This window comes from Palaemon carinicauda, chromosome 37, assembly GCF_036898095.1.
Source record: "Palaemon carinicauda isolate YSFRI2023 chromosome 37, ASM3689809v2, whole genome shotgun sequence".
NCBI classification, from domain to species: domain Eukaryota; kingdom Metazoa; phylum Arthropoda; class Malacostraca; order Decapoda; family Palaemonidae; genus Palaemon; species Palaemon carinicauda.
In genome coordinates this window covers 46978193-47003373 of record NC_090761.1, presented here as the reverse complement: position 1 = coordinate 47003373, position 25181 = coordinate 46978193, and the positions used below count along the sequence as shown (strand labels likewise).

Genomic DNA, 25181 nt, shown 5'->3' with positions numbered 1-25181 from the left:
TTCGTGTAGGGGTAGAGTGCGCTCTCCGTCGGACACGTGTCCGGAGTGTGTGTCGTGGAGTGAAATTCAGTGGGTTCGTTTTAGTACGAAGAAGAAGTAGTCCGCTAAGCGTTCTCTCAGGAAGGCAAGCACCTCTTCGCCCTTGACGTCGCCAGGAGGGAAGTCTGACGGTGTTTCTCTCCCATCTTCCCCTATCCAGAGTAGGGGACGAGGTAAGTCCGTTGCAGGAAAGAAGCCGATGGCTCTTCCCCAGGAGTCTAGTCTTCGAGATGTTGGGGTTGCTGAATCTTTGCAGGCAAGTGGGGGGCCTGAATGTGTTTTTAGTGGGGGTCTTGGAGACTCTGCCCTTGTGCTTGGGGGGCACGTCTCGTCAGATGACCCCATGTGGGGTAAAAATGTCCCTTTTCTTCGCCCGCGTCATGGCCCTACATTTCAGGTACCTCCGCAGCTGATGGCACCCAGGATAAGGTAGACTCTCCGGTAGCGGATCCCTTTGGATGGGGACCCCCGAGGACTCCAGGTAGGTCCCCGTTGAGGATGGAAGAAGACTTTGGTTCCTGGTTACCCAACATAGAGCGACCGAACTCTCCCCCAGCTCCTCTTTCGGCGGTTCCAGACATGTTTCTGTAACCTTCGACCTCCGGAACCCAGCAAGTCACGAGGCCGTCTATTCCCCATGCGCCTGCCCCTCGGTCGCGTTATGCAGAGTCGTCTGAGTCTTCAGCGGCAGGTTCATCGTTCTCTTTGGAGGGAGAAGCGCGGAGGAGGCGTCGCCGGAGGAGGGATGGATCCAGGAGCAGACGTTCCCGTTCGAGGTCGCGTTCTAGGTCGAGACATGGGAGAAGGCATTCCAGGTCTCCGAGGAAGAAATACAGGAGGAGCAGGTCTCCCAAAGAAGAATGGGTCCTCGTCCCCCGCAGGAAGCTCGTGGACTTCGCTGCGATCCCGTGCTCTGCGAGTTGGCATTCCAGAGAAGGTTCTCCAAGGAGGCCCTCTTCCAGCCACAGGTTTGAACCTCGGAAGGACGAGAACGCAAGGACCTCTTCGGACAGGCGCAAGACCGCGAAACAGCCGACTCAACCCGCCCAGCGGAGGGAGTCGCCTTTTCGGACGGGCAGCCTCGTCGAGTCGGCAAAATTGGCTCGACCTTTGGATAAACAGGGACGGCTTCCTCCGTCGGGCAAGCCCACGGAAGCCTCACCCTCATTGTCGAAGGACTATCTAAGGACGGAAGCCCTTGCCAACACGGCGGTGCCCGTCCCAGGACCGCGGACTAGTGCGGAGGTGCCCGTCGGGACAGCTCCTCAGCACCTGACGGAGGTGCCCATCGGCTCAGCGCCAGATGGAGGTGCCCGTCGGGACAGTGCCTCAGCTCCAGACGGAGGGCGCGGTCGGCGACACGGAGGGTTCTCCAACCGAGGATTCGGCTTATCGAAGAGTTATAGGCCTCATACGGAGACATCACAGGATCGAGGAGTCTCTTCCCGCCGACGAGGATGCCTGGCGATCCAGCCTCAATCGTCTAATGGAGGCCCCCGTACAGCAGAAACCCTCCTTAGCGCTACCTGTGGCCAGGGACGTGGTTCTGGGACGTACTCATGTTGACAAGGTTATGGCGGGCAATGCTGAAGCCCCTAAATCCTAGAGTGCCTCCAAATTACTCCAGGGTCTAAGGTCCCAGAGTAAATATTGTGTGCCGGAAGGGCAGCGACCGGGAGCCTGCAGGATGGAGGCCTCCTTTGAAGTGTTAGGACAGGGTGACCCGGAGGACAGAGCCTCTTCAGCCCCGATTTGATTCTCCCAGTCAGAGGTGACGATGATGGAGGAGATGTCTGAAGACCTGGTCAACGTCGCCTCCTGGTTGGACTGGTGGGCATCAACTCTAGTGGGTATCCAGGCCACCTACGACTTGTCAGATCCATCGAACCAAGCTCTCCTGAAAGAACTAATCATCTCCGGAGGAAGGACACTGAAGTTCTTGACGTTCCAGTCTCTTGCTTTATCGGCCAACTGGGTCCTTAGGAGAAGGGATACGGTTCTGACCAAGCTATCCAGTAGAATCCCAGACAGGGAAGCGAGGGCTTTGAGGAGCCTGTCCGTGTGGGGTGACTCGCTTTTTCCCCTGAAGCAAATGGAAGAAATCATGGAGAAACTCATGAGGAGGAAGGAAGTGAGTGTTCCCAGACCTCAAGCCATGAGGAGACCCGCTTACAGAAGACCTACATCGGATGGACCCTCTACTTCTCGAGCCTCTCCTAGCCAGACAAGGAGAGACGCCCCATCTACCTCTTGGGCTTAACCACCGCAGCCCCCCTGTAGAGGAGCTCCGACAGCACCGGCCTCGTTTAGAACGTCCTACTCAGCTTCCAGGAGAGGGCGTTCAGGTCGATCCTCCAGAAGGAGATAGGGTGAGAGGCCCCCTACTCTTGCCCAAGCCTCAGGTTGGGGGATGCCTCAGACATTTTTGGCAAGCATGGAAAGACCACAGTGCGGAACCCTGGACAGTAACGGTGTTGAAGGAGGGTTACAGACTACCATCCCTGGCAGAACCGCCCCTCTGATTCCAGCCAGTCAGGTGGAGTGGCTAGCACCCAAGCACCCTTTGAAGAGGGCAGCCTTACAGGAGGAAGTATCCACAATGTTAGAAAAGGGGCAATGGAAACGGTCCTTCAACCGGGCCCAGGGTTCTACAGCCGACTCTTTCTGGTGGAGAAAGCGACGGGAGGTTGGAGACCAGTAATAGATCTGTCAGCCCTCAACAAGTTTGTGTGCAAGACTGACTTCAAGATGGACACACCGAAGTCGGTCCTGCAGTCCCTGAGGGAAGGGGACTTCATGATGTCCATAGATCTCAATGACGCGTATTTTCAAATCCCTATCACCCCTCAAGCAGGAAGTTTCTTCGGGTGAAGTGGGGTACCCAGATCTTGCAGTTCAAGACCCTCTGCTTCGGTTTGTCAACAGCGCCCCAAGTATTCACGAGGATCTTCACGACAGTCTCCGTGTGGGCTCACGAATGGGGTATTCGCCACCTGGACGACTGGTTGCTTCTTTCTTCCTCAGAGGTAGTTTTGAAGGATCAAGGCGTGAAACTAATACAATTCGGCAAAGTTCTGGGTATCACTATCAACCTGGAGAAGTCGCATCTGTCTCCCTCCACCAGGATGACTTACTTGGGGATAGTGCTGGACTCCCGCCTAGTGAGAGCCTTTCCGTCGGGGGAGAGGTTGAACAACCTGGACCAGGTCCTCCGGCCCCTCCTTTCAGGGCAGCTCAGGAGAGCCAAGGACTGGCAGAGGTTGATAGGTCATCTAGTATCATTAGAGAAACTGGTCCCCCAAGGGAGGCTCAAACTCAGGAGCATACAATGGAACCTGAAGGGGCTCTGGAGGGCTCTGGAACCAGTTACTCCCCCTACAAGTTAATTCCCGTTCTTCCGGAGACGAAACAATCCCTGGAGTGGTGGCAGGATCGAGCGAATACCCTCAAGGGGATGCCCTTCGCAGCTGAGCCCCCGAGATGCTTCTCTTCACGGACGCCTCCAAGGTGGGGTGGGGAGCACACCTTCTCAGCAAGTCAGCAAGAGGCTCTTGGACGGAAGAAGAGAAAGCACAGCACATCAACGTCCTAGAGATGAAGGCAGTCCGAAAAGCGTGCGTACAGTTCGTAGATCTTCTAAGGGGAAATACAATGGCGTTGATGTGCGACAACGCCACTGTAGTAGCGTACATAAAGAAACAGGGAGGACTCAAGTCGAAGGAGTTGTGCGATCTCACGTTGGAGATCCTGGATTGGGCAGAGTCGGAATAAATCGTCATTTCAGCAAGGTTCATTCCAGGGAAAAGGAATGTCCTAGCCGACAGGCTCAGCAGGATGGGCCAGGTAGTGGGTACAGAGTGGTCTCTTCACTCAGAAGTAGCCAGGCTCATCATTCAAAAATGGGGTTCGCCAGTGATGGATCTCTTTGCAACCAGACTGAATGCACAACTCCCCGTATTCTGTTCTCCTGTCCCAGACCCAATGCCGCAAATGGGACAATCTCGACGTGTACGCTTTTCCTCCCTTCGCATTGATCAGGCAAGTGCTCAACAGAGTAAGGACAGCTCACAACCTAAGGATGACTTTGGTAGCGCCCTGGTGGCCGGAGAGAGAGTGGTTCGTGGATCTAAGAGACTTAGCGTGCCTTCCCCCGTGGCCTCTGCCCGACAGGCCAGACCTTCTGCAGCAGCCACACTTCCAAAGGATCCACGATAATTCTCGATCTCTTCGCCTTCACGCTTGGAGATTATCGAGCGTCGTCTCCTGAGGAAGGAAGAATATTCAGCAGGAACGGCTGAGAGGATGTCGCACTATCTGAGGCGGTCTTCGGCAGCGGTCTACCAGGCAAAATGGACCACTTTCACGAAATGGTGTTCCTCAAGAAACATCAAGCCTCTAAAAGCTTCAGTTCCGGATATTGCGGATTTCCTCGTACACCTCAGAGACGTGGTGGGCATGTCAATACCAGCCATCAAGGGAGTCCGTGCAGCCTTAGGCCAAGTTTTCCTCCTGAAGGGCATTGATCTGGGTTCCTCTAGGCATATCTCTATGCTCATCAGGAGCTTCGAACAAGCATGCCCTCCGCAAACCTCCAGGGTGCCGCAGTGGGATGTGGCAAGAGTCCTGAAAATGCTAAGTGAACCACCGTTCAAGCTCTTGAAGGACATAGTGGACAGGGATCTCACTCTCAAGACGGTCTTCTTGTTGGCCTTGGCTTCAGCTAAGAGGGTGGGAGAAATCCATACGAAGGGATGGCGTGAGATCTCCTTCAAGTTCGTCCCTTCTTTTGTAGCTAAAACACAGAATCCAGCAGTCTGGGATCCTAAGTTCGAAGGCTTCTCAATGGCAGCGATTCCTCGATCAGGGAATCCGGAGGGTTTGAAGTTGTGCCCCGTCAGAGCCGTGAGGAAATACCTTGAGCGGACGGCTAATCTCCGCCCTGGTATCAAAAACCTCTTCGTCTCCACGGGTACAGTGAAAAAGCAGGTATCTAAGAATACCATCTCCTTTTGGCTAAGACAGGTGATTGTCAGGGCCTATAGCGAGGTGGGCCTTCCCCTGACAAGTAATCCCAGGCCCCATGACATTAGGGGTCTAAGTACCTCTCTGGCTTTTGAGAAGAACATGGCAGTGGCCCAGATCCTTAGAGCAGGCACCTGGTCGAACCAGTCGACCTTCACAACTGATTACCTCAAGGATTGCTCGAGGAAATCTCTAGACGGGTTCTCTATTTGGACAGTCATCTCCGCGCTCCAAGCGATTTAACAGTGAAGCCCCAGGTACAATCGTGGGTAGCAAAACCAAGAGACACAGGTCCTTTTCCTTTCCCGACCCCCGGAGATAGACCCAGATAGAACCTGCACAAGACATGACTTCACAACTTCGTCACAGGACTCGGCTTCGTGGAATTTTTAAGGGTGAGTACTTAGATACTAACATGAGCTCTTTGTGTAGTTTTTCCCTACGTTTCGTTTTCCGAAGAACTTAGAACCTAGTTTCCTAACTAGGTTCCTTGTCGCCTGGCTTAGTTGGGTCTAGAGGTCAGGAAGACACTCCCACCTCCTAAAGTGTAAGTCTCCTAAGAAAGTAGTTCGAGGTAAGTCTCCGTGTTGGAACAAATCACAAATTTTTAAGTAATTTGTATTTTTCCTAACATACTTACCGAGAACTACTTTCGGGTAATGGCCCTCCCTTCCTTCCCCGAGTGCCTTGCTGACCCTTAGGTATTTTTAACATCCAAGAACTTACTGAGGGTCGAGACCCAAGCTAACACGCGACCAGGCTCGGGACTAGCCTCAGGGCACGTATCCTTCCGCCTGAGGTAGTCCTCACAAAAAACGGAAGTAGGGTAAACTACACAAAACTCTGGTCGGTTGAGAGGAGATTCCAGGTACCTCCTAAGAAAGTAGTTCTCGGTAAGTATGTTAGGAAAAATACAAATTACTTAAAAATTTGTGATATTGGAGGTGCTGTGACAGCTCAATAGAGCCTGAACCCCTTATACATCGTAAGTCTCAGCCTTGCACATTAAAAAAAAACTGTCTCTTGAACAGGGGAGACAAAATTTATTTTGTATGCTGCGGCTTATTGGATTCCCTGCCCTAACCTTTTACAGAAAAGACCTTCGAGACGAAACAGTACTCGGAAACCCCGCCCGCAACAAAATTATTTATGTTGTAAATTCTTATAGTTTGTAAAGATTAAGTAACAATTAAGATGAAAAAATGCCATAAACTATAAAATGAGGCATTTGCACCAAGTATGAAATTCTATACTGTGTTCTGTGAATGTTTGGCATTTAATAATGAATTCACTCACATCAATTTTTTTCAGGCAACGTGCTGTGGTGATAAAATTCATTGTTGCCCACATGGCTATTGGTGCTCAGATGAGGGATGTGACAGAATGCTAGGAGCGATGGAACATTATGCACCGTTCTTGCTGAAGGTATTTAGTACAAAGAAAACACCAGAAGTATAGGGAGGTGGTACAGTAATGCACTTGTAAATTTTTTTATACGTTTTGTTATTTAACAGGATTTTTTTTAACAAAATTATTTTAAATGTTTTCATTAAAGTTTTTTTTATACTCTTGTAATTTTTCAAAATGTAAAGTTTTCTTTGTTTTCTAACCAAAAGGAAAATTATTTCCACCATTGTAAGTATCAAGCCAAAGCATAACGTATCTGTGAAAATGTTTTAAATAAACAAGCAGTTTTAAAGTAACCTTCTCTTTAGTTATTGTTAGTAATTTTATTTATTATTTTTTGTAGTTTTTTTTTTTTTTTTTTTGCAATTAACTCATTGGTCACAGTAAGAATCTCTTAAAAAACCTCTAAAATCCTGCCAAGAATTTTTTTTTTTATTATCTCAAGTACATGTTTCACAAAATCCTGCCAAGAAATTTGGTGTTTTGTAATCTCCATATCAGTATTGCACCTGTTATTTACTCATAACTTTGGTTTGTAATCTATCTGATTCACAAAATTAGAACACTATTATGTACAATTATTCACAAATTTAGCATTAGGTATCCTGTGTTCTGTATTTAGAGGCAGGTTTCATACAGTGAAAATTTTTTTAACAAAACTTATAAGATGATCATTGAACTTATAATATTAATCAGGTCTTATTAATGTGGTTGACATTCAAATAAAAATTGCAAGCTGTAAAGTATTTTTTTATAATGAATAAACTTTTTGAACAAAACCATAATCTTTTTTTGATTGATTCCTAGGTATGGTGCACAGAAGTCAATGAAGGCAGCTTGCATTACAGCAATGTATTATTGGAGAATTTTTTGAGGGGAAAAGTTTGCAAAAAATTATTTGTTCCTACACTAGACACAAACCCTCATTCATTACTATAGGAGATATTCTAGCGCAAGCTGGAAAATACGGCAGAAAAACCATAACAAGGTCGTTAACGACCGGGCAGGTAATTACCCACCTGTTAGTGGTGGGGGACCGCCAGTCGGTAGCTGCTGTTTACCTTCAATCGAATTCTAGCCGTCGCAGTGGTAACATCGCTGCTCCTGCTTTTATGTAACTGGCAAACTAGCCTTTCTTTTTTGGTTTTTGATTAATCCTTTTTCTTTTCCTTTGTTAGATGTGATGTCCTCTATTATAAGGAAGTGTTCCGGGCACCTTCATGTCGCCACTGGAGGTGGATCCTTTTTCCTTATGTCCTGGATATAGAGGTCATAGGTGTTCTGAAGGCTCCCCCTGCCAAGTATGTAGAAGTGGTCGCCCTCTCAGTGGGAGAAGTTCAAGAGTTGGAATAGGAAGAAGTCCTTAAAGGACTCATTACCTCAAGGATCTCCGTCGAAGGTAAGGAGTCGTAGACCTCTTCTTCGGCCTCTCGATCTCTCCCTTCAGTCTCTTCCTCTCTTCCTTGCCTACCTTCCTCCGGGGGGGAAGTCGAGGAAGAGTGGCACCATTCATTAAACCCCCATTCCTCTTGGTCAGGAAGATTATGTGGCCTCCCCCAGTGGGGCAATACTTTCCGCCACTGGGAATGACTCTGTTAGCACTTCCATTACAGATCATGTATGATCGGTATGGCCTGCCCTTGGTCTTCCTGGTTCCCCTTCGGAGGAAGTTTGGAAACGGTTCCTCGCAGGCAAGGTAGTGCCTCAGGTCCCTTCTGTTTTGGAACCCTCGGGAGTTCCAGACCTCGCCTACCTCCCATCAACTCAGTCGGCGCCCACAGAAGTTTTAGTGGATATAGTAACTTCAGTTCGTGCGGCGCCTACTTCGCACTCCGTTGCGCAAATTACAACGTCGCGAGTGCAAACATTGCAGTACTTCCTCCTCCTCTTCATCGCCTCGCCCTCTTTGGAGGCTAGGAGAGAGAGAGAGAAGAGGAAAAGGAGAGCTCGCTCTACTTCGCCAAGACGTTCTTGCCGAAGACAAAGGCAACATAGGAAGAGACATCATCGTTCTCGCTCTTCCTCGCCTTCTATCTCTTCACAAGATGTCTCGCTGTAAGACTATAAGCGCTCTCGTCACAAACATAAGAAGAGCGCTTCCTCCTCGTCATCGCCCTCTTCGGAGGTCAGGAAGGAGAGAGAGAAGACGAAAAGGAGAACTGGCACGCCTTCACCTAGATGTTCTCGCTGTAGAGACAGACGATATAGGAAGAGACATCATCATTCTCGCTCTTCCTCGCCTTCTGTCTCTCCTCGAGACGTCTCGCCTTGAGACTGTAAGCGCTCTTGGCACGAACCTAAGAAGAGCGCTCCCTCTCATTATCGTTCTGCCTCGCTGTCGTCTTTCTCTCGCGAGGGATCATCTAAGGAGCGCGACCAAGGGCAAAGCACATCCTGACCTCGAACCCTCATCGCATGATAGTTTGAGGGTCTCCGTTCACTCTAGAAAAGTCAGATAGAGCGCTTTTCCTCGCTTTCACTCCTTATCTTCAGAGAATATCGCTCTCGCCTTCGACTTCTCGATATCTGACCCTTTGGGGTCTCGTAACAAGGAAACTTCGGTTCCCAGCGCGCTATCCCTTCAGTTTCTTGCGACTCAAGTTGCTGAAACCTCAGGATCTCATGCATTTAGTCTCGCTGACACTTCGGTGTCTCGTGACAAGGGAAACTTCCGTTTCCCGTTGATCTGGCCCTTCGGGTTCTCGCAACACAACATCTAGGGGCTCACGCAATCACGCTGAACCTTCGAGTTCTCGTGAAACAAATCACCAAGAGTTTTACTCTTATGACAGAGAGTCTTCGGACTCTTGTCGCGTGGAGTGTTCACGTATGCTCAACCAACACTGCGCCCATGACCATCGAGAGTTTTACTCTTAAAGAGTCTTCAAACTCCTGTCACGCAATTAGCGCTACACACGCAAATCTCCGGTCATACACTAGCGGGGTCAATCCCTCGTTCTCGTGTTTCAGACAGGACAACCTCCCCAGTTCCTTTGCTCCCTAATGAGTTAAGGATTAAGAGTCTCGGAAACCTCGGAAGAAGATGCAGGGGTTCGGCCCTTCTTCTCTTCAGTTGAGAGCAAGGAGGCGAAGGGGAAACGTGTTAGAGAGGCTAAAAGAAAACACCCAGATAGCAGCGACATAGAACACAATGCTGGGGGCTTCGGCCGCTCTGTTCGTTATCCTGCGTTTCATGTGGCAGCTCATGTTACGAGGTACCACTCGTTGTCAACCTGCAACTTGATCAACTTATTGGGAAACAGATTACTGCCAGGAGGTTTGCCTCCAGGGGTTAGAGAACCTCCCCTTACGAGGGAATGATAAGATTCCTCGGAATTGGGCTGCGTGAGAGAATCACCTCCCTTCCGAGGGAAAGCTTCCCCACTTCAGCCATTCAGCAACCTTCCCTCCTTCGTGAAGAGTTGCAAACAACTCGATGAGTTTTACCTCTGCTATCTCGTCCCTGAAGACTGTGCTTTCTCCCCTTGAGCTGGAGAAAAGCAAGTCTAAGGCTTGTTCCTCCTTCGGGGGGAACTTCTCCCTGGGAGTAAGCTACGCTCAGGCGATGTCCTCCATCGGGAGGACTTCTCTCTCGTTCACGAGGAGATTATTACCCTTACGTTTTTCCCATAAAACTGGGAGAAAACTTGCCTTAGGAGATGTCCTCCTTCGGGAGAACTTCTCTCTCGTTCGGGAGAGAGATTATTACGCCTACGCTTTTTTCCCATAGAACTGGGAGAAAGCTTGTCTTTGGCGATGTCCTCCTTCAGGAGAACACACTCGTTTGCGAGAGAGATTTTTACGCCTAGGCTTTTTCCCATAGAACTGGGAGAAAGCTTGTTTAAGGCCATATCCTCCTTCGGGAGGACTTCTTTCGCGTTCACGAGAGGGAGATTATTACGCCTATGTTTTTTCTCATAGAACTGGGAGAAAACTTGTCTTAGGCGATGTCCTCCTTCGGGAGAACTTCTCTCTCGTTCGTGAGAGGTTACTACGCCTACACCTTTCCCCATGCAGCAGGGGGAAAGCTTGTTTTAGGCGATCTCTTTTGGGAGAACCTTCCTCCCATTCACGAGAGGAAACTGGTAGGAGTTTACTGATACACGCTCCTCCCCCTTACACTTTTGGTTCTCCTCCAGGGGCGGAGCGAGAGCCTTGTCTTAAGCGACGTTCTCCTTCGGGAGTACAAATCTACCCTGCGGAGGAGTTATCTTTATCCCTGACGTTCTCCCCCTCGTGCTGTAAGGAGACTTCTTTTTGAACCTACTGGTTCTCCCCACGTTGACCCCTCTGGGTCTCGTGATGATCACCCTTTTGGCGGGCGTGATCGGGAGCCTTTGATCTCTCGTCATGCTGATCCTACGGGTTCTCATGACCTTGGGAGTCCTTCGGGCCTCTGTCGCGCTGGACTTTCGAGTTCACACGACTTCGAACCTTCGAGTTTCAGTTACGCTGAGTAGTTGGGCTCTCGTAACAATTAGCAGAGACTGTCCGCGCACGCACGCAATTAGCACTATGCACGCGACCTTCGTCATTAAGAGTTTTACTCTTATGACAGAGTCTTCCGACTCTCTTTAACGGTCTTCGCCATTACCTCCAGACACTCCAACTTCTACCATTCTTTCCCTTTCGATAAGAAAGATCGAGAGGTAAGACATAGGGTTTGTCTGCTACTCGCGTCTCCACTTTTAACTGTAATAACATGCGAGGAATTATCGCAGCCTGAGGATTCCTCGGGAGAGCTGTTGCGAGGGACTTAAAAGCGAGGAATTATCGCAGCCTGAGGATTCCTCGGGAGAGCTGTTGCGAGGGACTTAAAATCCTCCTATTAAAGGACTCTAAGAACTATGTGTAATATCTCATGCCTTGGCGATTTGCATCTGTCTCCTTGACCCCTTGACGCTCCAGCCTTAGACAGGCTATGTAGTCCACCCCAAACCCTAAGACCACAATTTTCTTTTGGCTGTGGCCTGATTGATAACGTCTCTGACTGGTGTTTGACAGTCTGGGGTTCGAGTCCTGTTCAGACTCGTTAAGTGCCATTAGTGCCTGCAACCTTACCATCCTTGTAACCTACGGTTGGGGGGTTTGGGGGAGCCTATAAATCTATCTGCTGAGTCTTCAGCAGCCACTGCCTGGCCTTCCCTGGTCCTAGCTGGAATGGAGAGGAGGCTTGGTCGTTGACCATATATGGTCAGTCTCCAGGACATTGTCCTAACTGCTAGTGCAATGTCACTGTCCCTTCCTCTAATCTTGGATCCCCTCATGGCGAGGCTCACACCAGGCTAATCCTCAAATAGACACACTACTCTTCCAGGCACAGAAGCCTCTGCAATGGAAGCGACTTCAATGTCCCTTCTGGCTGACACATGGTTTAATACAGTCTGCTACCTTGTGAGCCACGAGGACTTGTCAAACCAAAACTCCAGGCAGTCCCTACAAGAAGTCCTAACTGCTGGGGCCAAGACAATGGACTTTTTAACCGCTACAACAGCGACAATGTGGAGCAATTGGGTTCTCAAAAGGAAGGATCAGTAGTTCCCAGTCTTCCTTTTGTACCTCAGTGAGGAATAGCTCCTCTCAGTCTCGGCGATTAAGGGCTATCGCTCAGCCTTGAGCCTCATCTGTAGACGGAGAAGGGGTTGACCTCTCCGCCTCAGAAGTCATCACCTTGGCCGATTCGGGGTTTTGAGTGATCTTGCCCCCCAGTTGAGATTAGACCATCACCTTAAGACTTGTCTTACGTTTCCGGAAAGGTCTGCCCTATGAGCCCTTAAGGGCCTCAGGCTACTTTCTGAACCTTAAGACCATCTTCCTCGTACCTCTGTCCTCGGCTAAAAGGGTCAGTGAGCTACATGGTCTGTCTTACGTCGTCACCCATTCTAAGGGATGGGGGGGGGGTGTGTCTCGCAACTTCGTACCGGGCTTGGTGGCTAGACTCATATTCCTTCATCTACCGATGAGAGATTTCGAGATTTTTAATTTCCACCCTCAATAAGGTAACGCAGGATACAGTCCAGTCGTTACTATGCCCAGTCAGGGCGCTAAAGAAATATCTGAAGCGCACCAGACCTTTCAGACCACGTCTCCGTCATCTCTTCCTTAGTACCAATAAGGTAAAGAAGAGAACCTCTCGCAACACCATCCCTTTCTGGCTCAAGAAAATTATGGCGAGGTTTTCTCAAGGAGACCTAGAGGCAGAACAACCCATAGTCCATCAAGTTAGGGGAGTGGCTGACTCACTGGCGTTTAGGAGATTTTTCTCAGTCTCCCAAGTCTCAATTGCGGGGGTCGGGAAACGCTATCTACATTCACCGCTCGCTATTTGAGCGACGTGACACACAGGTCTCTAGACACCCTTTCTATAGGGCCTATTGTGACAGGTCAACGGGTGCTGTAGCTACCTTACGCCCTTTCAGGGGATAGTAACCATTGGCTGAGGATTCTTGGTTACACAAGGTTTTATGAAGGACATCCATATTTTTTCTTCGTCTCCTTCTCCCTCCCATCTAGGGATCCTAGTCTGTATCCGGTTTGAGCTGGACTCGCTAATGAAGTAAGGTATGTTACTCATCTGATTTCTCTCACAGGGTTTAAGTTATACTCGTAGTCACGAGGTTTCCCCTTTGCAAGGTCCAGGGAATCCTAAGTTTGAAGGGGTCCGAGTCGAATGTTTCTGACCCACTTCATCCTGAAACATTTGTTTCCATGAAGCTACAAACCTTCAGTCGTACCGAGATTCTGGGGATCTACAAAGAAAGAAGATTAACGAAAGATTGTTGCTTCAAAGAGTCTAGTCTGAGGACTATCTTCCCTAGGGATAGGGAACTCCTTGGCCACCCTGGCCTCAAGACTAAGTCTCCTATAGTAAAGAATGAGGGTTTGTATCTAGTGTAGGAACAAATGACAAACTTATAACCGAGTTTGTATTTTTCCTAACATACAAACCCGAATTCTTTACACAAATCTTCCCTCCGTCACCGACCCCTAGGATAGTCCTAGCTAGAATCCGATTGAAGGTAAACAGCAGCTACCGACCGGCGGTCCCCCACCACTAACAGGTGGGTAATTACCTGTCCGGTCGTTAACGACCTTGTTAAGCTTTTTCTGCCGTATTTTCCAGCTCGCACTAGAATATCTCCTATAGTAAAGAATTCGGGTTTGTATTTTAGGAAAAATACAAACTCGGTTATAAGTTTGTCATATTGTTCTGTTTACAAATTTACCTAAAAAACACACAGTTTGATAGTACTGTAATATATATTTTCTAGCTATACAACCTCTTAGCTAACTAAAAGAATGGCCACTGAATTAATTATCTCTTCTCTTCTCTCTTTTGCACACAAACACACACATACCCATAAGAATGTGAGTGGAATACAGACATCCTCCCATTTGAAAAGAGGATGGAGATGAAAACAAGAAAAGGTAGAAGGGTCACACATTCCACTTGACTCAAGATATGCGGAATGTGTTACTTTAAACTGAATGTGTTACTTCAGACAAGATAAACAATTGTACAAACTGGGAGAGTTGAACAGCTACACTGCAGCGACTACAGGACAAAAAGGTTAGGTTAGTCTGGGCAATGTCCTAAAATTGAAGAATCGATGGTGGTCCAAAACATCTCTATCTTTGACTGAAAGTACATTGACATGTAATGTTGGCAGAGGTTTGAATGACCTCGGGTACTGCCTGTCACATTAATGAATGTCCGGATGCTTTATTATTATCATCACTTGCCTACAACTCTAGTTGAAAAAGCAAGATGCTATAAGCCCAAGGGCTTCAACAGCAAAAATAGCCCAGTGAGGAAAGGAAATAAACTACAAGAAGTAATTTAACAATTAAAATATTCTAAGAACAGTAACACACCATTAGAATAAATCTTTCATATACACTGCCAAAGCCTAGAGAACAATGTTTTGATTTTGGAGTGTCCATCTCTTAGAAGAGCTGCTTACCATAGTCTTTTCTACCCTTACCAAGAGGAAAGTAGCCAGTGACCAATTACAGTAGTTAACCCCTTGAGAAAAGAAGAACTGTTTGGTAATCTCAGTGTTACCAGGTGTATGAGGACAGAGGAAAATATATAAAGTGGGCAGACTTTGGTATATTTGTAGGAGAAAATGAGCTGTAATCAGAGAGAAGGATCTGCAAGACCAGTGTTTCAAGATATCAAGTCCTCTGAAGAAGTACTGTGCCCTTCAAAATATCGCGATCTGTGTTGAAAGCCCACATGAACTATAGGCTCCTGCCAGTACTTGGTCTTCACAACTTCTGACGGACAACAAAGGTGACAGAACCTTCATCCCTCATTGGTTGGCATGATGAGAGATTGTGCAAAAGAGAAGACATTCTTGAAGGAAATATACCTAAATTTCCATATGTGCTTTGCAGGCAGGCGGAGGCATATATGCCTGTGCCCCGAGGCTTAGGTTCATCCCAGCTTAGGATTAAACCTAAGGTTAGGCAAGATGTTATAGCTCTCTGTGAGCATGGCAAGTCACCATGGAAGCAACGCAAACTACTAAAGAGATGCTTCAACAGTGGCAGGCTGGGTTCAATTATGATTGGTTGGAGGTGCTCTAGCCAAAGACACATACTCATAGAGAATGGCCAAGAAGTCTAAGGATCTACCCAAAGAGCAATTCCAACAAGAAACCACAGTTAATGTAATCCCTACCTATATCCAGACAATTGAACTGTTTGGAACCGTTCACATACAACCTAGGCAACTAAGAGATAATACACCAGCTCAAGCTTTGCTTGACAGATCCCATGGAACTGGTGGGTAGACTAGTTCAGCCATCAAGAAGTGGACACACTTTTATGAAAGCAGGAACTGAGAAGCTGACCTATGGAAATTTTGTGAGTATGGTGGAACCAAATATGTCTCTGAAAAAGGCAGCAGTCTTATCAGGTAGAGGAAAAAATAGCTTTCTATGGGAAAGATGAAGGCGAGGGCATATGTTCCTGTTCACCCCGTTTGGCTGATGTGTTTGACAGTAAGCAGAGTCATGAGAAACTTTATCTTCCTCATTCCTGTTTTCCTGAGGCTAAACTAACTAGTTTAGGTTTTAGATCTTGTGAAATTAAAGCCCTCTTGATGGACCTTGATGCTTCTGGAGGTGCAGACGCAAATGGTATTTTTTCTTTAGTTTTTTATAAAGACTGCACATGTCTTAGCTCCAAAGTTATGTTATTTTGCGCAAGTTAGCAAGAAGAGGTGCTTTTAGCACTTGTTGGAGAATTGGTAATGTTACTCCACTATGTAAATATGTTTGTGGTACCTCAAGTCCAACTGATTACCACCCAATTACCATAAATTGCATATCTAAAGTTTTTGAGTGCCTTGGCAAAATGTCTAAATAGGTTTGCTGAAAGTAATCATACATTCCCTAGTTTGTAATTTGACTTTCGTAAAGGCCTTGGAGCATGTGATGCCCTTCTTACAATCTCTAATGCTGTACAGAAATCCCTTGAGTGTGGTCAGGAAGTTTGTATGATTGGCCTTGATTTTAGAGCTGCCTTTGTGTTAATCATCAGGCCCTTGTTTTCAAACTCAAACAGCTAGGAGTGGGTGGGCCTTTTCTTAGCATCAATATTGAATTTTTAAGAAATAGCTTGCAAAAAACTGTTGATAGGTACCAAAGTGAGTATAGGAATGTGATATCTGGTGTTCTTCACGGTGTGTTCTTGGACCATTACTTTTCATACTATATATACATGACATGTGATTTGGCCTAAACAAGCTCATCGCATATGCAGATGATGCTACTCGCTTTGCATGAATTCCATCTCCTGAATGTAGATATAAGGTTGTTGAATCTCTTAATAGAGATTTAGCTAAAATTAGTGCATGGTGCAAATTACGGGGCATGAAGTTGAATCCTAACAAAACTCAAAGTATGACCATAAGTAACTCTTTATGGCTTTTAAAATTTTAGGTGTGATTTTCTGCAGCAAATTTACTTTTGAGAAACACATTAGGTCTATGGCTTCTTCAACTGCACAAAAAATTGACTTATTGAGAAAGTCTAGTAAGATTTTCGGTGATCAATCTATTCTAAAGTATTTTGATTCTTTCATTCTACCTTGTTTCGAGTATTGTTCTCCTGTCTAGTCTTCACCTAATGATTCTTATCTTAATTTGTTGGTCAGGAACTTACGGTCTATCAAATTTCTTATTCCTGTTCTAGATATTAATCTCTGGCACCATCGTTCAATTAGTTCGTTATGCATATTGCATGAGATTTTTCATAATTCTGACTATCCTTTGCATTCAGATTTTCCCAAGCAGTACCATCCTGTTTGTAATACTAGGTATACAGTTAATTCTAATAGTCGGGACTTCTCCATCAGGTGTAAGTTTTATTCCAGCTGTGACCATGTTGTGGAATGATCCTCCTAATCGGGTAGTTGAATCGGTAGAACCAAAAGTCCAAACTTGCAGCAATGTTTTATGTTGAACAGGCTAACACAAGTCTCTTTTTATAGTTTATATATAAAAAATTTATTTTAATTTTGTTACTGTTCTTAATTTTTTTTATTTTAATTGTTCATTACTTCTGTAGTTTATTTATTTCCTTTCCTCACTGGGCTATTTTTCCCTGCTGGGAGCCCTTGGGCTTATAGCATCCTGCTTTTCTAACTAGGGTTGTAGCTTAGCTAGTAATAATAATAATAATCTGGCCAATAGATTCAATTTCTAGAATCATATGGTAATGGTTTGAGTGAGAAACATTCTTAAGAGTGAATCCCAAGACTCCCTTTTACAGAAGAATGCTTGATGTAAATACAGAGGAGCTTCTTGTCAAGAAACTTCCTTCTCTATTTCCCTCTTTTCATAAAAAGTGTCTGAAGAAGATGAGGAGGAAGACTGAACGAGTAGAAGATGAATAAGAAAGAGAAAACTCGCATCTTTTCCATGACCAGTCTGCAACCCACAACTAATAAGGAACAAGTGCGCTGCATAAGCAAGTTTAAGACGAGTACTAGAAAACATCTCAATAAAACTGCCTTCTCAGATATTTGTCTTGCTTGCACAAGATGAGCCATTTCTTCATCATGATGCTCAGATCAAAATACTGTAAGTGTGAAGGTAGTCTCAATCTCTGCAAGGAAAGGCTTCAAAGAAAATATTCCAAGGGGTCAATTTGACAAAGTACTTGAATGTCCACAAGAGACATAAAAGGACCTTACAAGACAGCTGACTGACTTAGCACTGGAAGTTAATGAGGTCACCAAAAAGCATGAAGTCATCATCCTCTAAAAATATGGTAGAATCCACTTGAAAAAGGTCCAAAAAAATGTTTCAGTCAATGTAGGTTGAGACAGTCCTTCTTCCTTGAGATCAACCTGAGTGGCCAAGTGGAGAATGGCCATATCAGATTCCCTGTGAAAGAGTTCTGATCCATCTCTGTAGCCATGGCTATAGAGGGAACATGGAAGGTAGGTCTAGACTTGATCTCAATACGGGATAGAGAGGTAAAGATTCAAGGAGGGAAATCCCTGCTGACAGTTGCCACGTACCTCTTATTTTTCATACTAATCCCGTCCTACAATGAGCTTGGAAGGTTTGGGAAGCACGGAAGGCCTAAGCCACACCATAGGTCCTTGGTGAAACTTGGTCTAAGACCTTCCTTCAACTCTGCTAGAAGTCATGGTCCGGAGCCAAACCAGACAGTAGTGCCACTGTTGTCAATATGCTCAAAGCCAACTGGCTTGAATATTGCATCTAGATGACAGCCACTGTTTGCAAAGTCTCTAGGCCTCTTGAACATCCAATGGAAAGGCAAGAACTTCTAGATCAACTAAACCACACGAGCATATCAAATCTCCAGATATGAACAATACACCCATCTTTGACCTTAAAAGACGTTCAAGACTACAAGGCCAAGATGTGTGAAGTCAAACTGCCTCACAAAGGTCAGGACATTATGCAACCATGGTTGCCTAAACTGCTCAAACTTGAAGACAGGAATTATTCTCTACCAGAAACACAGATTTGGGAATGTTTAAGACAGAAAACTAGAGATCAGGTCATGAATGGTCCCTGGCATCCCTAAATGACCCACAGAGGGACAATAGGGTGCATCTCTCTCTGGTGATTAGCCCACCCATATGCTTGGAATAATTTACAGTATGACCTAGCGTTTAGGATGTGCAATACAGAACTTTTAAACATAAGCCCATCTTATTGAGCTTACAATGGTGTACACAGCACATACCTCAGTCCATGTATGAGTAGAATGCTCAGCTCATTGTTCTTACATTAGAGGAGTGTGGCTCAGTGCACACACGGCCTATAGCATCTGACAATGGACAATCCAGAGGACCATGGCTTGGTGCTCACTTGGCAAAGAGAACGTGGTACAGTATTGCATAGTCCAGTGTGTAAATGAGTAGAGAATGGCTTCTTGTACAGTATACAAGTCTTACTTGAATACATGATCTGACTTCCTCCATCATGAGGTTTACCCAACCTATCTTATTAACAATTCAATGACTGTTCCAGCTCCTCTGTAGACAAACTCCGATTTAAAGACGAAATATTTGTATCCCCATAGGAACAATCAAACTTTTTCATGGGCAAGTTATACTTTTAATGGAATTGTTTATAAACACTGATAAAATGTAAACATTAAATTTTTGTAAACTTTAAATCACTTTACCTGTTCCTTGAGGACCTTCACAACTTTAAGCACATCACTACTATCACCACTTGTTCCAGGCAAGCTTTTCTAAAGATCAGCATACAACTTTTTTTCTGAAAAGGTAGCATCTGAAACACCACTACAGTACCTGGATAACCATCTCATATTCCTCTATTGCTACCGGGGATTCTAGCTATTTTCCTTGTTGGCTGGCTCATCACCAACCTCAGGACCCAGGCTGACATACTTTATTAACAATATGTCTAAACATAAATAATTATCAAGCTTACATTGAAATTTAGTAGGAATATGCATTGACAAAAAATATGTATGCATTATACATGAAATATTAGAAAACTTACAATGAAATTTTGAGAGGATATGCATTAAGGAAGTGCTACAAAAAGACTAAATGCTTTGCTTTGTTTATAGCTTATGTCTAGCATTTTCCACCTCTTACAAGTCCTATACTGAAAACCCCGAAATATCCTTCGAGCATTCATATGTCCCAGGCTGACATACTTTACTAAAAATTCAATTTCAATTATAATGTTTATTTCTATAATCACCTGTTTCTTTTTCGAAGCAAGTTAAATGTCAATGCCTATCCTAAAATTCTATAAGAAAGTTTATGAATGCCTCTTTAACCAACAACCTTTTCAAAATGTGCTCCACATCCTCTTGATATCGTCAACCAGAGGGGAGGAGGAGGTATGATGTGAAGATAAAGAGAGTACGGATAATTGATTTTATCATTAAAATAACAAATTTGGAAATAATTTGTATTTTTCCTAACATACAAACCTGGAGCTATTTATAGGGTATTGCTTTTGGCAACGCTGAAAACCAGCCAAGACAATTTTAGTGAGGGATAATTACCCCATCCGCTAGTTAGCGGGAGGGGGTTAGGGTAGACTAGCTACTCCGCTCACTCACACGTGTCGGTTGAGTAACCACTTTTGCTTTCTGGCAGGACTTCTAGGGGGACAGAGTGGCGGGCCAATTTGTATAAATAGCTCCAGTTTTGTATGTTAGGAAAAATACAAATTATTTCCAAATTTGTTATTTGTTCTGACAAATACAAACCTTCGCTATTTATAGGGCGACTTACTCTTAGGAGGGAGGAAGTTCTACCAACTGGCCTTGGTCATGACCCGGGGTTCCTTCTAATTGATTTTTTTATCTAATTAGTAGGAACCCTACCCTCGCTAAAATCAAAGTAGTTACAAGGTAACTCACTGATAGCGGCCTGCAGAAGCTTGTGTGAGAGAGACTCGTGGCTTGTCTTTACGTAGGAACTCGAGGATTCTAAGACATATCCAATACCCTCCCCCATGAGGTATTGGTGACGTAACAAAGTATTCATTCATACTCAGGATGCACAAGGAAAATAAATCTTGCTTGCAGAGGGGTGAGGTCAGCTATGCTTTGGTCTTGCGGAGCTGTTTCCCTAGGGGGGGAGAAGGAGAAAGAAAGAAGTGAGCCAGACATTCTTTCATTCACCCCAGACTATCCCGGGCACCCTCAGCCCTCATCCCTCTGCTACTTGTCCATCAAGGAGTCTGAGGCATTAGATCACTTGTTGTGCGGCCACCACAGGACCAATGGAGAAAGTTTCCATGCTCCTGTGGGTTACGTCTTTCAGGTAGTGGGCTGTGAAGGTCGTCTGATGCTTCCACACGCCCGCTTGCAATACCTGTGCCACAGAAAAATTCTTCTTGAATGCCAGAGACATTGCAATGCCTCTGACACCATGAGCTCTGGGTCGATTGGACAGAGGAGGATCTGGATATAGAGCATATTCGATTACTTTCCTTATCCAGGAGGAAATAGTATTCCTCGTGACCCTCCTCTTGACCTTCCCCGTGCTGACAAAAAGTACTCGTACACGGGGGCGAGCTTTTGCTGTTCTTTTTAAATAACACCTCAGACTCCTTACTGGACATAGTAACAGTTGGTCTGGATCTTCAGTTATAGAACGAAGACACACTATCCGAAATGGGCCAAATCTGGAGTCCGGCACACCCGTATTTTGAGTCTTAGCTACAAACTCAGGGACGTAGTTGAGGATTACTTCCCCCCATCTCCTAGAGTGGGAGACATCAGCAGATAGACCATGAAGTTCGCTGACACTCTTGGCCGAAGCCAGAGCGAGCAGGAACACCGTCTTCCACGTGAAGTGGCGATCTGAGGCCTGGCGTAGTGATTCATAGGGGAAGCCCTTCATAGACCTGAGGACCCGAACCACGTTCCAAGGGGGAGGTCTTAGCTCTGCCTGGGGACAAGTAAGCTCGTAACTGCGTATAAGCAAAGAAAGTTCCGAGGAGGAAAAATATCGACTCCTTTCAGTCTAAAGGCGAGACTCAAGGCTGAGCGGTAGCCTTTGACTGCCGAGACCGAGAGGAGCATTTCTTCTCGAAGGTATACAAGAAACTCCGCTAAAGTTGAAACAGAGGCATCGAGGGGAGAGATACCCCTTCCACGACACCAACCACAGAAAACTGACCACTTCGCCTGGTAGACTGCCTCTGTGGATCTCCTGAGGTGTCCAGCCATTCTTTTTGCAACCGGGTGCGAAAAGCCTCTCTGTGTGAGGAGGTGCTGGATAGTCTCCAGGTGTGAAGTCGAAGCGAGGCTACGGCTTTGTGGAAGATGTTGGCATGTGGTTGTTTGAGGAGGTCGTGCTGTGGAGGAAGCTCCCTCGGGATCTCCGTGAGGAGATGCAGAAGGTCCGGGAACCATTCTGCGTGATGCCATAGCGGAGCTATGAGGGTCATTTGCAAGTTGTTGCTTGCTCGTACCTGGTTGAGGACTTTTCTCATCAGACATAACGGGGGAAACGCGTAAGCGTCCAGGTTTATCCACCGTTGTTGGAAAGCATCTTGCCAAAAAGCTTGGGGATCCGGGACTGGGGAGCAGTACAACGGGAGCCTGAAATTCAGGGCCGTTGCGAACAGATCCACAGTCGGGGAACCTCACAAAGTCAGGACTTTGTTGGCTATCAGAGGATTCAAAGACCACTCGGTGCCAACTATCTGAGTCGCTCTGCTCAGCTTGTCTGCTAGCACATTCCGCTTGCCCGGAATGAAGCGAGCTGATAGAGTCATCGAGTTGTCCTCTGCCCATCTGAGTATCTCTACTGCAAGATGGCACAGCTGCTGTGAAAAGGTACCGCCGTTTGCTTAGATAAGCTACTACCATGGTGTTGTCGCTCATAAGCACCACGGAGTGCCCCGCCAGGACCTGGTGGAACTTTTTGAGGGCCAGAAAGGCTGGTACCTTTCTGATTCGGACCATTGGCCGGAGATGTAATGGTGCAGCACGTGAGCACCCAACCCTTCTTTTGATGAATCCGAAAAAAGCATCAATTCTGGGGGAGAGATGAGAAGAATCAACCCCTTTGTAGAGGTTCGGCTCCGCCAGCCACCACCTGAGGTCCGATTGTTCCTCTAGCTCTCTATGCGGACTAGGTGATCCCGGGAATCGGAGTGTTGATTTCACTGGGATTTTAGTCGCCACTGGAGGGATCTTATCCTAAGGCGACTGTTGGGGACCAGTCGGGTCAGGGAAGAGAGGTGACCGAGAAGGCGAAGCCAATACTGCGCCGGGAGCTCTCCCCGACTGAGGAAGACCTGTGCTATCTCCCTCAGTCTCTGGATCCTTTTGTCTGATGGAAACGCTTTGTGCCTTAGGATGTCTAATCGCATGCCTAGGTATACCAGTTCTTGAGAGGGGAGCAGTTGAGACTTCTCGAGGTTTACCACGATCCCCAGATCCTGGCAAAACCTTAGAAGCTCGTCTCGGTGGCGGAGAAGGGCCGCCTCCGAGTCTGCCAGAATCAGCCAGTCGTCCAAGTATCTTAGGAGACAGATGCCGACTCTGTGAGCCCAAGATGATACTAGGGTGAATACTCTCGTGAATACCTGGGGTGTTGTGGAAAGACCGAAACACAATACCCTGAACTGGTAATGCTTCCGATTGAACATGAATCTCAGATACAGGTACTTCATGGAAGACGGGTGAATTGGGATCTGGAAGTATGCGTCCTTCAGATCTAGAGTGCACATGAAGTCCTGGGGTCTTATCGCTTGTCTGACTGTGTCGGCCATCTCCATCCTGAAAAGTGTCTGTTCGACACACCTGTTCAGGGCCGAGAGGTCGATGACTGGTCTCCAGCCTCCAGATGCCTTTTTCACAAGAAAGAGTCGACTGTAGAAGCCTGGGGACCAGTCGAGGACCTCCTAGAGAGCGTCCTTCTCCAACATGGACTGGACTTCTTCCCTGAGGGCAAACTCCTGTGCGGATCCCTTCGCACAGGAGTTCGATGGAATCGGCACTCGAGTCAGTGGAGGGGGAGAGAGCGTGAACGGGATACAATACCCTGAACGAATCACCTCGACCGTCCAGGGTTCGGCCCCGTGGTGAAGCCACCTCTGCCAGCGGCTTTGCAGTCATCCCCCCACAGGTGGGCAAATGGGAGGATTGCCTGTCTTATTGGGACCGGCCTCCGCCAGATCCCTTCTTACCCTTTCCTCCACGAAAGGACTTTTTGCTGTGAAAGGCCTGCTTTGCAGCCTTTTACCCAGGTGTTTTGGGTCTCTAGCCCTTTTCGGCTGCGGGTTTTGCTGTGCTTTCCGCTGTGGCTGAGAGGGGTAAGGTCTAGCTATTAAGACCTTTTGGATGAGGGAGTCCTCACTGGACTTCCTCCACCTCTCTGCCACCCGCTCGACATCCTCAGGATGGAACAAAGAATTGCCTCGAAAGGAGCATTTCTCAGTCTCGCTACTTCGGACTGAGGGAGATGTCTATAGAGCTTGCCTATGATGGCATCTCTCATCTTCAGGATAGTGTTGGTCCAAAGGTTCACTACCTGATGGGAGAGGAACTCGATGGCCTGAGTGCCAGACAATAGGAAAGTCTCCAAAGACTTCCTGGAGGACTCCCGAGACAGATCTTTAGACTGCATCAGTTGTCCTAAGGATCCTAACCAGAAATCTAGCCACGAAGTAGCCTGCATGGCGTACTTCGCCACCTTTTCCTGGTTTAGGATTTCAGAGGCCGAAAAGGAGACTGGAATTCCTGTAAGTTTCTCGAAGGGGGTGGCCTTCGAGAGTGCCTCTATAGAGTGGTCGAGAAGCAGCGTTGGAAGAGATTCCCCGAGGATCTCGTAGTACCTCCTCTGAAACACATACGGAGGAGGTAGGAGCTTGGAGGACGAGTTGGAGCGGATAGAAGAGGTGGACCCAGTTGCCTGGGACACTGCCTTCTGTTTGGCACTCTTCAACCCCTTTGACCAGGGCAAAGCTGCACTGGTCCTATGAGGTTTCTGAGTGCCATAGAACTGGTTAAGGACCATTTCTTTTCCATCTAGAGGGGCTGCCGATGGAGCTGGAAGTCCAATGATGGAATGGATACAGGCTAGGACTTGCCAGAAGGCGTGTTCAGACCTTCCTCTCATCCTCTGTAAGCTTAGGGCTAGCGGCTACTGACAGAGCGTCGTCCTTGAGATCGCTCTGCCCTTCCACGTCCGAGCTCTCATCCATACGAGCCCGGAGTGGGTCGAAGTCGTCAACTGTATAGACTGGGGATAGGGAGACTACCGGGGAGGTGCTTGCTTCCGGCTGCCTGGGAGGCAGTGAGGAAGGAAGCCTGGCTGAGGATTTGGGTATGGTGAAAAAATCCTTCGGTTCCCTCCCACGAGGCCGGCGGTCCTCTGTCCCCAAGGGCCTAGAGAAATCCGTCGGCTTACAGGTGGAATGCAAGTCCATTGCCGTACGGGGTGAATCCCGTCTGGTCGCAGGTCGTGCCTCCTTAGACACTATCTTGACCGGTAAAGAACGGAAGGAGTCTCCATAGGAAGTAACCCTATCCTCCTTGGGGGGCGAAGGACGAATCCTTTTCCTTTTCCCCTTTGGCCTGGCCTGTGGCGTCTTGAACTGCAGGGGGCTACCCTGAGGTTCATGCCTAATCTCTCCAAAGGTCTTTTGCGAGGGGATGACCGTCTCCCCTTGCCTGAAGGACCCGCCTGTGCGTGAACTTCCGAACTCCTCCTAG

At 47.1% G+C, this 25181-nt stretch overlaps 1 protein-coding gene across 4 annotated transcripts in view; it reads left to right on the top strand.

Annotated features, from left to right (window-relative positions):
- The window catches only part of LOC137629620 (progranulin-like), a 110450-nt gene extending 103868 nt beyond the window's left edge, over positions 1-6582 (top strand). For all 4 annotated transcript variants that reach the window (XM_068361120.1, XM_068361121.1, XM_068361122.1 and 1 more), the window contains one exon: positions 6373-6582. In XM_068361120.1, the coding sequence (XP_068217221.1) occupies positions 6373-6519 (147 nt within the window). In that variant the 3' untranslated portion in view covers positions 6520-6582. The remainder of the gene's footprint in view (positions 1-6372) is intronic.
- The last annotated feature ends 18599 nt before the right edge of the window (positions 6583-25181 follow it).